This window comes from Fukomys damarensis, unplaced genomic scaffold, assembly GCF_012274545.1.
Source record: "Fukomys damarensis isolate Sample0158 unplaced genomic scaffold, DMR_v1.0_HiC HiC_scaffold_20, whole genome shotgun sequence".
NCBI classification, from domain to species: domain Eukaryota; kingdom Metazoa; phylum Chordata; class Mammalia; order Rodentia; family Bathyergidae; genus Fukomys; species Fukomys damarensis.
In genome coordinates, this window is record NW_022900932.1 from 17,729,876 (window position 1) to 17,742,448 (window position 12,573).

At 34.2% G+C, this 12,573-nt stretch overlaps 1 protein-coding gene across 7 annotated transcripts in view; it reads left to right on the top strand.

The window, feature by feature from the left end:
• Ppp3cb (protein phosphatase 3 catalytic subunit beta) overlaps positions 1–12,573 on the top strand; it is a 39,587-nt gene that overhangs the window by 16,047 nt on the left and 10,967 nt on the right. For 4 of the 7 annotated variants that reach the window (XM_010606960.2, XM_010606977.2, XM_010606967.2 and 1 more), the window contains exon 9: positions 5,056–5,133. In XM_010606960.2, coding sequence (XP_010605262.1) covers positions 5,056–5,133 — 78 coding nt within the window. Of the gene's footprint in view, positions 1–5,055; positions 5,134–11,854; positions 11,882–12,573 lie in introns of all 7 variants that reach the window. The other 3 variants (XM_033766541.1, XM_033766540.1, XM_033766539.1) reach the window with 1 other exon arrangement.

Genomic DNA, 12,573 nt, shown 5'->3' on the forward strand with positions numbered 1-12,573 from the left:
TTTTTTTTTTTTTTTTTTTTTTTTTTTTTTTTTTTTTTTGCCTTTTTCCTTCTTTGAAACTCTTTCTCTTGTTTGTCTACTTCATTTGTCCTATAAATCTTAGCTTTAGTAAATCTAACCATTCATTTTCTCCATTTTTACAGCTTGGGTATGGAGCACTACTGGAGATATTAATACAGCCTTATGAATTGATGTCATCTCTTCATTTCTAACACTAGCTGGGTTCCCAGTAGTACCCAAATATCCTTTTGATTTCTAGTGTGTTGCTTCTCCCATTTTTCTTAGTATATAGTCTAAATTTTCATCTTTTTCTTCTTCCAGCCATTTCCCTCACTCAGTGAAAATACTTGTTAGTGGTAAGAGCTTCCTCTATTTATTGTTCCCTACTACAAAGTACAATCATCCTCAGTTCTTCTCTCATTGAAAAGGTAACCCTTTTCATCAGGGGCGAGTCCTTCTAACTAATACCTACATTCTGTTACCCTTTCGCTTTTTTTTTTCTTTAAGGAAATGTAGTTCATCATTCATATCTTCTGTATCTTAAAACTTTCTTGATTAGCTCTTTTATAAGTTATTCATGTCTGTCTGGTTTGGTTTGTTTGTGGTACTAGGAATTGAACCCGGATTCTTCACACTGAGCTATATTCCTAGTCCTTTTTAAATTTCCTTATTTTGAGTCAGGGTCTTGCTAAATTGTATAGGCTGGGCTCCAATTTGTGATCCTCATTCATCAGCTTCCCGGAGTGCTGGGATTATAGGTGCATGCCACCACACCCAGCTGGTCTGAATTTAAATAAAAAAATAAATAAAAATTTTCCCATTTTGACATCTTTCTCTACTACCATGCTATGACTATCTTGTCTTTCTTTCACAGGCAAGCTTATGTGTGAAAACTGCTATATACAGTACATTAAAACCTGTTATTTAGTATCCATAAATGACTCCATGTTGCTTTCAAGAAAAATGTTGACCTATTGCACTAAATCCTTTGACTTCCTTTGTTGTTTTTCCTGCCTCAGCCTCTTTTCCTGCCTTTCACTTTGACATTGCCTATGTTCCAGTCATCACACAGCAGAGCCAATTTCCTGATGGACTATATTGTTTTATGCCTTCATACTTTTTCATTATTTTTCATAAGCTTTATTGAGATAGACCTCACTCAGGATAGAATTGATCTATTTTAATTGTGTACTCAGTGATTTTTGGTATATTTTACAGAGTTGTTCAGTTATTACCTCAGTTTTGAAACACTTTCGTCAACCCCTCAAAGAAACCATGTGCCTATTAGCAATCACTTTTCATTTCCCCAAATCTATTCTTGCCAGACTAATAACCATAATGTATCATCTCCATAGATTTGCCTGTTGTGTGACTCCATATGTAAAAATGGAGTCATATACTATGTGGTTTTTTGTGTCTGGCTTCTTTATATAACTTTTTTTTTTTTTTTTTTTTTTTTTTTTTGTACCAGGGATCGAACTTGGGTCCTTGCGCTTGCAAGGAAGGCCACCGAACCACTGAGCTAAATCCCCGGCCTATATAACATGTTTTATTAGTGTATATTTGTGATATATAATAGTTATATCAATTTTGGGGAATTGCTACATATAGGTATCATTTCTTGATCATTTCTCTGTAACACCTTTAAGGTTTATTCATGTTCTTCGTTCTTTTTTATGAATAAACAATATTACATGTATATATATTTTTATATACATATTCACTAATGGGCTTATAGACATTGATTATTTCTAAATTTTTACTATTATGAGTAATTCTGAGAAGAACATTTGTGAACTTAACTGTTTTCCTTTTTCTTGGATATAAACCTCAGTGAAATTGCTGGATTATAGAGTAACTGTGATTAATCTTCTGATGCTCTGTCAGACCATTTTTCAAAGCTGCTGTACCATTTCACAATCTCACCAGCAGTATATAATGATCATAGGTTCTCTTGATATTATCTGCCTTTTTTATTGCTCTCATAATGAATATGAATGTATTTTGATTAGCATTTCCCTGATTAATAATGAAAAAAATATATTTTCATGCTATTAACTATATATGTTTGGATAAATATATTTTCAAATATTTTGCTCATTTAAAATTGGATCACTTGTCTTATTGAGTTTTTAAAATGTATATTCTAAATGTAAATCACTTTATGAGATAAATTGTTTGATGTTTGGGGTTTTTTGTTTTTTTGTTTTTTTTTGTTTTTTTGAGACAGGGTCTCACTATGTAGTTGTGACTGACCTAGAACTCACTATATAGCCCAGGCTGGTCTCGAACTCACAGAGATCCTCCTGCCTCAGCCTCCCGAGTGCTGGGATTACAGGCGTGTGCCACCACATCCGGCTATGAGATAAATTGTTTACAAATGTTTTCTCCCGTTTGCTAGATTGACTTTTTAGATTCTTGAGAATGTCCTTTGAAATAAGAGTTTTAAATTTTGTTTTGTTTTAGAGACAGGGTGTCTCTGTTTTGTCCAGTTTGATTCCCAAACTCCTAGGCTCAATAATCCTCCTTTAGCCTCCTAAGTAGCTAGATCTGCAGGCATACCTCATTTTTAAGTTTTTAATTTGGGGGAGGGTACCAGGGATTGAACTCAGGTCCTTGCTCTTGCAAGGCAGGCACCAGAACCACTGAGCTAAATCCCTGGCCCTCAAGTTTTTAATTTTGATGGAAATCCTATTTACCTATATATTTTTGTTGCTTGTGTTTTTGCTATATATTTAAGTAATCATCATCCAATCTAAGTTGATAAAGATTTACCCCCATCTTTTTTCCTAAGATTTTTATAGTTTTAGCTTTTACATAGGAGGTCTTTGTTCAGTTTTCAGTTAATTTTTATAGTGTGCAGTAGTGAGAGGGTGTCCAACTGCATTGTTTGTCTGTGGACATCAGGTTATTTCATGAGCATTTGTTGAAAAGACTATTCTTTTCCCACTGAATTGTGTTGTATTCTTGTTGAAAATCAGTTGATCTTATGTATGAGATTTGTATCTGGATTACCATTCTGTTTTATTGATTTATATGATTACTTGATAGTTTTTCTAACTTCTGTTTAGAGTTCCTTTTTCCATCCTCTCCACCTGGCAAACTCTGAGTCAAGTTCGTGGTTCTTGCTAAATGTTATTTACCAAAAGACTTTCCTTACATACCGGCTCTTTGAATATCTTTGAATACTTAAAGAATAGTTTTCATTACTCCTTTTTGGTTGCTATCTATCTATCTCCTTTAGGAGTTGGTAAGCTTTTTGAGAATAGAAACTGTGCCTTTTGTATTTGTATCCCATAGCTCTAGTGTGTGGTGTGGTTTTGATATATTTGTAGGAAGAAAAGTAGGCTTATAGGAGCAGTATTGACTTTTGTTATGAGTGTTAACTTTTAGGTGTCATTAAGAAATCCAGGGGCGCTGGGGATTTAGCTCAGTGGTTTGGTGGCCTGCCTTGCAAGCGCAAGGACCCGAGTTCAATCCCCAGTAAAAAAAAAAAAAAAAACAAAAACAAATCTAGGGGCTAGTATTCAGTAGACATTTTTTTTATTAATTGAAATTTGTTTGTTTATGTTATGGATTTATTTGTTAGTTTTTGTTTGGTTTGGTTTGGTTTGGTTTTTTGAGACAGGGTCTCACTATGTAGTTGCGACTGACCTGGAACTCACTATGTAGCCCAGGCTGGTCTTGAACTCACAGCAATCCTCCTGCCTCAGCCTCCGGAGTGCTGGGATTACAGGTGTGCGCCACCACGCCTGGCTATTTGTTAGATATTTATTGGGTGCCTGTCATGTGCCAAGCACTATGTTAGGCTCTGGAGATACGATGGTGAACAAAGCAATTTCTTACACTCATGATGTTTTCAATCTAAAGGAAATAGACAGTATACAAATGGCTTAAGACAGTTGACAGTAAAACCAGTAAGGAAATCCAGAGCCCAAAAGAGAGGTTAGGATAGAAGATGAAGACTTTGGGGTAATCTCCAAATAGATGATACTTGAAACAGTAGTTATAATCATGGACAGAGTTGCCAAAAACTTGGCATATAAAAAGAATAAGGCTGAAAGAGAATCTTGATAATAGCCAAATTTTGAGGTTGAAAAGGCCAAAAAAAAATAGAGTATAGGAAAAGAGAAGGAAAAATATATGCATTAATCAAGATTAAGAAAGAGCCATGAGTTCATATTGTTAAATAATCATTGGTAATCTTTATTTTTTATTTATTTATTTTTTTGGTAATCTTTAGAAATAAGGTTCAGAGTAGTTGCTGTGGCCAGTGTTTTTAAAAGATCAAATCTTGAGAGTTCTTAGAAACAGGAGAACCATGCCATAATTACTTTCTTCTTAATGCTGTATCCATGGATGAAGATTTGACATGTATATATTCAGATATTATTTCTCTCTTTATATCTTTGGAATTTTATTTTTTTCTAAGAGACTTGAAATTGTATTCCAAAAACAATTTTTTCTCTCCAACTTATTACCGTTGAATTGGGTTTTTTTGTTTTAATTTTTTATTAATACATGTTTGTAGTACATAATAATTATATTATACCTTATGGGGAGTTGGTACATGTATGTAGTATGTCTTCTTTTTTCACCCTCTTCCCCTCCCCTCCCTTCCTCTTTCCATCTCCCTTCCTCTATCTCTTGATCTCTTTCCCAATTGAGAAAGAACTGTCTTCCTACTTGCTGTTATCTATCTTTTATTTTGCTCTTCATTTATATTTTGGGTTTCTTATATAAGAGAAATCATGCAATATTTAAGCTTCTATGCCTGATTTATTTCATTTAATATTATGGTCTCAAGGTGCATAGTACTTTGTGTAAATACCACATTTCTTTTATCCATCTTTTGGTGGACATGTAGGCTACTTTCAAAATTTAGTTGTTATAAAAGCCTTTAAAATATTTTATTTCCATCATTTCTCCTGTCAGAATGTGTGTACCTTCTTGAGTTAAAAATTATTTAACTATTTGTATGAATCATTATTGTGTATACATAGAGATGATCATACATAAGCATCTAACATATAATTTTTTTTCTTTTTTGAATAGTGACAGAAATGTTGGTAAATGTTCTGAGTATTTGCTCTGATGATGAACTAATGACTGAAGGCGAAGACCAGTTTGATGGTATGATTACTCAACTTACTACTTTTTATTTGAAATGGTATCTTACCATTTCAAAACACAAAACAAAAGTCATATCTTTCAGATAGCTTTTCTCTTAGTGACAAGTCACTTTTTCAGATAGATTTAATATTTTAAAATAATTTTAGTTATTTTTTTATGGTAGTATGGGAAGAAAATAAAGTTTGGGAAAAGGAAATTTGGAACAACAAAAGGAAAGGAAAATTGAAATGTATTAAAAGGATATGGTAGCTGGGTGTGGTGGCGCATGCCTGTAATCCCAGCACTCAGGAAGCTAAAGCAGGAGGATCTCTGTGAGTTCTAGATCAGCCTGGGCTACATAGTGAGTTCCAGGTCTCTCTCAACTACACAGTGAGACCCTGTCTCAAAAAACCAAAAAAAAAAAAAAAAAAAAGGGGGGGGGATATGGTTCTTCATGAATATGGACACTGCTTGTGTGTGTGTGTGTGTGTGTGTGGTATTGGGGGTCAAACTTGGAACCTTGCATTTGCAAGGCAGGTGGTGGCGCCCCTGAGCTAAATCCCCAGCACTGGACACTGCTTTTTTGTTTGTTTGTTTGAGACAGGTTCTCACTATGTAGTTGAGACTGACCTAGAACTCACTGTGTAGTCCAGGCTGGTCTCGAACTCACAGCAATCCTTCTGCCTCAGCCTCCCGAGTGCTGGAATTACAGGTGTGCACTAGCATGCCTGGCTTTGGACACTGCTTTTTGAAGAGAAGATCTAGTACAGTATTCTTAGTACATTAGAAACATATGTGAACTCCCATTTTGCTTTCATTGCTTTGTAGACACCAAAGTGGGCTAATCTCAAATTAGTGTGGTTGTGTTCTGAAAGACCACTTATTAGTTTGGTAGAGATTTGGAAAATATTTTTTCCATAGAAACAAAGTTATGCATGGTTGTAAGTTCTTACGTGAGTCAACAACCCTGTATATCTAATACATATTTATAAATGAATACCATAGAAACAGTATCTTTTTTAATATTTTGAAATTCGTATTTAAATTTTTAAAATTTAATTATTTAATCTTTATTGAGTAAATTATAAGGTAAACAAGTTATAAGCTGCATCTTTTAAACCCGTTCTATATTCTCCTCTCATCTTTATTTTTATTCTATGAAAAATAAAATTTCTTAATATTGTAAGAAGAGAATAACAGTAATTAACATACTGTGTATCATTATCTTCATAGTAGTTACTCAGTACAAGACATAGACAAACATCTTTGTTTTAGTCAACTTTTGATAGTTATATTCAGTATTTTAAAAAAATATAGTCTACATATTGGAAGATTTAATGGCTGCATATTATCATCCTTCCTTCCCTCCTCTTCCTTCTTCCTTCCTTCCCTCTTCTTTATTTTGAAGATGGGGTCTTGCTATATTGCTCAGGTTGGCCTAAAACTCTTGGGCTTAAGCAGTCTTCCGGCCTTAGCCTCATGAATAGCTGGGACTACAAGTGTGTGCTATCACACTCAAAATGGCTATATATTTCTAACTATATTAATATGCCATAATTTAAAAAAATAATCTCATATTGCTTTTCAGTTGTTATTCTAAATTATCCTTACAAATTGCAGTGCAATAAATATTTGTATAGTAGCTTTTTTTTTTTTTTCTCAGAAAAGAATTTCTTTTTTTTTTTTTTTTTTTTTTTTTTTTTTTTTTTTCTGTTTTTCTTGAACTCAGGTCCTTGTGCTTGCAAGGCAGGCCACCGAACCACTGAGCTAAATCCCCAGCCCCTGAAAAGAATTTCTTAAGAATTACAGTTGGTTTTTTTTTTGGAGACAGGGTCTCACTGTGTAGTTGAGACTTCCCTGGAACTCACTATGTAGCCCAGGTTGGTCTCGAACTCACAGCAATACTCCTGTCTCAGCCTCCTGAGTGCTGGGATTACAGGTGTGCACTACCACACCCGGCTAAGAATTACAGTTTTAAAGGGCCAGGGATTTTTAGCTCAATGGTTCTGCCATCTGTCTCTTGGTGTTCAATCCTTGGTATCAAAGAAAAAAAAAAAAAAAGAATGACAGTCTTAAAGAATATGATCAAGTTTACTTTTACTATTTTAGCTTGTGAACTGCCAGATTGCCTTGCAGAAGAATTGGGACCAATATGAGGTATCTCCAGCAATGAATGTATAGGCCTGTTTCTCCACAGGCTCACTTCTTAGTATTTTGGTCATTATTACTTACTTTATTTATTTACTTGGTAAATTAGTAAACAAAGTAGTAAATTAAGAGTTGTTGGTTAAATTTACATTGATTTTTTTTGGTACCTGGGATTGAACTCAAGACCTTGGGCTTTCGAGGCAGATGCTGTGCCATTGAGCTGAATCCCATCTCAAATTTACATTGATTTCTAAGTATGCTATGAAGAAAGATCAACTGTTTTTTCCTGCTATGTAAACTATTCATCTTAACTGTTTATTTATTGAGTAAAATTTGAGCAAAAGCTATATAGAAACTTCACTGCCTACAAAAAAGTTTGATTTTTATTAATTTATGGTAGTAGGTGGGTGGAGATCCAGCCCAGAACCTTGTGCATGCTAGGCAAGTGCTCTACCACGGAGAAACATCCCTAGCCCACATATTTGATTCCTGAACAATTATAATTCCATTTATTGAAAGTATAAGATGATTGTATATAAGTATTGCTCTTACCGTCTATTTGTAGCAGGCAGGGGGATAGGATTTTACTTGTACTTTTGTTAATAACTAAAACAAGTACATTTTTATCAGTTTTGGTTTAGACAATAAGTTTTAGTGAATAGGATTTTTCTTTTAATTTTCTTTTTGTGATGCTAGGGATTGAACCCAGAGAGCACTGAGCTATACCCTGTTGTTACTAAGTTGCCCAGGCTGAACTCAAACTTGTGATCCTGCCTCAGCCTCCCAAGTTTGCTGGGATTGTGCCACCACACTTGGCCTATTTTTCTTATTATTTTCTCTTCTTTTGATGTTTGTATAGAAGTTTTAAGTTTTAACATGGATCATATTTTTTTTCCTAAAAATTTTAAATAGTCTTAAGTAGATATTTCTTTTCCCTGTTCTGGTACATCAGAATCTGTTGTAAGAATAGATTTGGGCTAAGATTCTAATTTCCTACGATAGCTGTGGCTTTGGGCAAGTTACTTAACCTTTCTGGGTTGCAATTTTCCTGCACAAATGAGAATAATACCTACGTCATAATTTTGTATTGAAATAATTAATAATTGAGATTGTGTTTGAAATAGTTCCTGGCACACTGAGCTAGGTTCTTTTTTCTCTTTTTTGGTGGTGGTACCTGGGATGAACCTCAGGACTTCGTGTTTGCAAGGCAGGCACAGAGCCACTGAGCTGAATTCCCAGCCCAATCTTTTTTTTTGGTTTTTTGAGACAGGGTCTCACTATGTAGTTGAGACTGACCTGGAACTCACTGTGTAGCCCAGGCTGGTCTCGAACTCACAGCAATCCTCCTGCCTCAGCCTCCCGAGTGCTGGTATTATAGGCGTGTGCTACCACGCCCAGCCTAAAGTAGGTTCTTTAGCCTACTAAATTGTTTAGGTAAAGTTTTCTGGTTATTTGTCAAATTCTTTGAAATAATGTAGTGGGTGTTTCAGTTTGTATTGTGTTAACGCTAAATCAGAATTCAAGGTGTTTTTTTTAAAAAGTACTTGGTTGTATAAACTAAAGCCCTCTTAGTCCATTTATACTATTACCCCATTAAATATATAATTACTCCATTGAAAATTATAGATAGTTTTTATTTGGAAAAAATTTATTATTATTGTCAAGTGAAATTAATAGATCAGTATTTTCTGTTCTTTAAAAAAAAACTTTTATTGGTACATTTTAGATATACGTGACAACTTTCATCATAGGGAATTTGTACCTCTATATGATATATCTTGCTTCTTTTTTTTCCCCACTCCCCTTCAGCCTTTCTTCCCCTCCTTAAATATTTTCTGTTAATACTTTTTTTTTTTTGGTACCAGGGATCAAACTTGGGACCTTGCACTTGCGAAGCAGGTGGCGGAACCACTCAGCTAAATCCCTGGCCCCTGTTCTTAATACTATTATAACTGATCTCAGAATATTTCCTAGCTGTATAAAGAAATACATTATATATTTGTGGTCTTATATCCAACAACTTAGTTGAGTAGGCTAACTACATATAATAATCCTAAATTTATTTTCTATAATATGTGGAATATGTCATTTGTATAAAGCCAATACTGTTATTTTTTATAACTTTACCTTTTTTTTTAACTTTTAAAATTATTATCATATTGCCAATAGTATGTTAAATAAGAGTGGTAGTAGATAATGCTTTAGTCATTTTCAAATAAATAAATAAATAAATATCTTTGTTGATTCTATAGTACTTGGCTGTAGGTACCTATGGTTTATGTGAAGATAGGTATTGAATCATTTTTTGAGACTGAACCACAGATAAATATGTTCATTTTTTTCAAACACTAAAAAACATAACATTTACTACTTGCCTAAGGCAATGAAGTATTAGACTACTATATTCCCTCTAAAAAGAAGTTTTTAGGTATCTTAATGTTTTTCCTATCAGTATGATAAATTATGCTAATTTATTCGCTTTTTATATTATTTTGCATTCCAGTGGTAAACTAAATTTGGTCATTAAAGACATAGTATAATTTAATGAAAAAGATAATGGCTTAGGTGTCTTTTTCACTATTGTTCTGTAGCTGTGCAATCTTGGAAAAGTCCCCTCACTTCTCAAGATCTTTTCATCCATATAGAAGGAATAGAGAGGATAAAAATTATTTCTCAGTCTTAAGAGATTTAAAAAATTTTTGGCACCATTTGTGACAATGTTTCTATGGGAAAACATACTGAATTCCAACTTTGAATACTAGAAATATATCTCACAACTCCCAACATGACAGGTGCAATTACTTGTCATTTTTTTATCCTTGTACTACCTAGTATTTAGTATACGAATTCTAAGAAAGTTTGAATGGGAATGATTTGGGAAAGAACATTATAGCAGTGGAAGCGGGGAAGGACGTTAGGATAGATACTAGGATGGGGTAGAGAAAAGATCTTATGGAACTAGGTTTATTTCCCCTCATCTGTACTCCCTCATTTTGTCCTTTACTCTGTCACTCCTTTCCCTTTGCCCTTCACCATAATGGCATGGCTTGTCTTCTCCTTCCTTTTTTCCTGTGTCCATCATATGGACTGGGTCTAAGAAAAAAGTCTGACTTTAGAAAGGTGGAACTGTGTTTGCAGTGGAGGCACAATAAGAGCATTTCTGTGGAGAAAAAAAGAGCAGGTTTAGAGATTTTCCGGTGGCAGAAAGAGTAGTTTTTGTATATTAAGTCTGAGTGAAATTAGGTAAAGGAGTAAGACTCCTTTTTTGTAAGTGATGAACCAATCCTTGGTACTGTGTTATTTATGTGTATGGGGTCATTCTTAAAACATTTTCCCAGACATTGCATGTAAAAATGCACATAGTATTCAAGGTGTTGGAGCCGGGCGTGGTGGCACATGCCTGTAATCCCAGCACTCAGGAGGCTGAGGCAGAGGATAGCGAGTTCCAGTTCGAGTTTGAGTTGGAGACCAGCCTAGGCTACACAGTGAGTTCCAGAGCAGTCTAAACTACATAGTGAGACCCTGTCTCAAAAAACCCAAAACAAACAAACAAACAAAGTGTTACTTAATCATAGAAAAAATTTTGAAGACTGGTTTCTATGGCATTTAGAATGCATATTGAGGGCTGGGGATTTAGCTCAGTGGTGCCACACTTGCCTCATAAACACAAGTTCCTGCATTTGATCCTGTTACCTAAATAAATACATATGCATACTGTTTCTTTGAGATATTTACCTTTTGTTTTCAGTTTGGTAAAAGATACACAATTCCTATGTGTTACAGTGTTCCTAAACTAAACTTTGCATTTCTTATAATGGAATGATGTATCTTAGAGTTAGAATGGAAGATGTGAACTGCCCAGGTGACATCACCCCTGCTTATTCTTAGAGCTATCATTTGCTTTGAAACAATCTGTTGCTTTTTTTTTTGCAAAATGATGTCCCTTGAGATCCCAGATTGGACTGGGAGCACAGTGTTGCTGCTGAGTATATTCAGAAGTTCTACAATTGAGAAATCAAGAAATTGTGCCTTCTTTTTACAGAGTGTAGGAGGCTTAGCTTTTTCTCTTATGGAGGTGGGTGAAGTTTTCTATTGAGATAGTTTATAAAGTTACCTACATTTCTCTGCATATACCACAGATTTTGCAGATGTTAGTGTCCTTGAGAAGCCACATAAGTTTGTACTTTATTTGTGTCATTACTTTTCATTTAACATACTTTCATGCTGACACATTTCTTTAGGGGTATGAATATAAGTGTTCGATTGTTGTTAGCACAGTCTTTTATCAGTCTTATGTGTTTTTACGTTTTTTTGTCCCTAATTATGTCTACTTTCATCAAATATTAAAATCATTCTGTCCATAATTTCTTCTGAATGCGTCTTTTAAGCAATCTTTACTACTCAGTGGCATCCCTCTTGTTCACCAGATTCTATAGTACTACATTTTTCAAAATATGAGGACCTTCATTTTTCTCCCTTTCTTTCTACATTCATTCTTCAGTACCACTGCCAAGTTAAATCTCTATCTTTTTATTTGTCTCAACCACCTTTTCTCCATCATTCACTTCCTTTTTTCTGGACTCTCCATCTGAAGAACGGCTCATATATGGCAATAAAAAAGGTACAGACCAGACAGAGTAACACTGTTTTGAAATATGACTTCCTAAGTTATCCTCATGTCCATGTAAGTTAGCACATTCATTGAGTAATGTTTACGCAGAGTCCTTTTGGGCCTTGTACAAATTTAATCTAAGTTTTACTTGAGTTAGTATTTGATGTTTTTTGAAGTCATATTCCAAGATATCTGTCTTTCTGTGCATGGAAATATTTTTCCCTGTTTTCATTCCTTTTGTTTTAAAATTTCATTCTTTTGCTTATTTGTAATGTTTTGTACTTTTCCCTGCATGATTAGGGGTGTTTGATCGTCTGTCTTATTCCCAAAGTGATTTTACTGTGGACATTTACTTTAATATGATGCATGATGTGTTTATAGACTGATTTTAAATCCTGATTTTTACAGTGTTTTTATATTTCCATGATTTTTTTTCATTTGAAATCAGTATAGTTTACATATCATTTGGTTTTACAGATATATAGATTAAGGCTACAAATATGAATGTACCTCATTACAGTCATTCTTCCCAGCCCCCTTCTGCATGACTGCAGTTTAGCTATTTAAACTTCTGTCAATTTAAATTAAATTGTGTATTTTAATTAATTAGAAGAAAATCAGACATGCCTTGTATTCTTGGACAATTCATTGTGTAAGCTCAGTTTATTTGTCTATAAAATGAGATTGAACTTTGCAATATC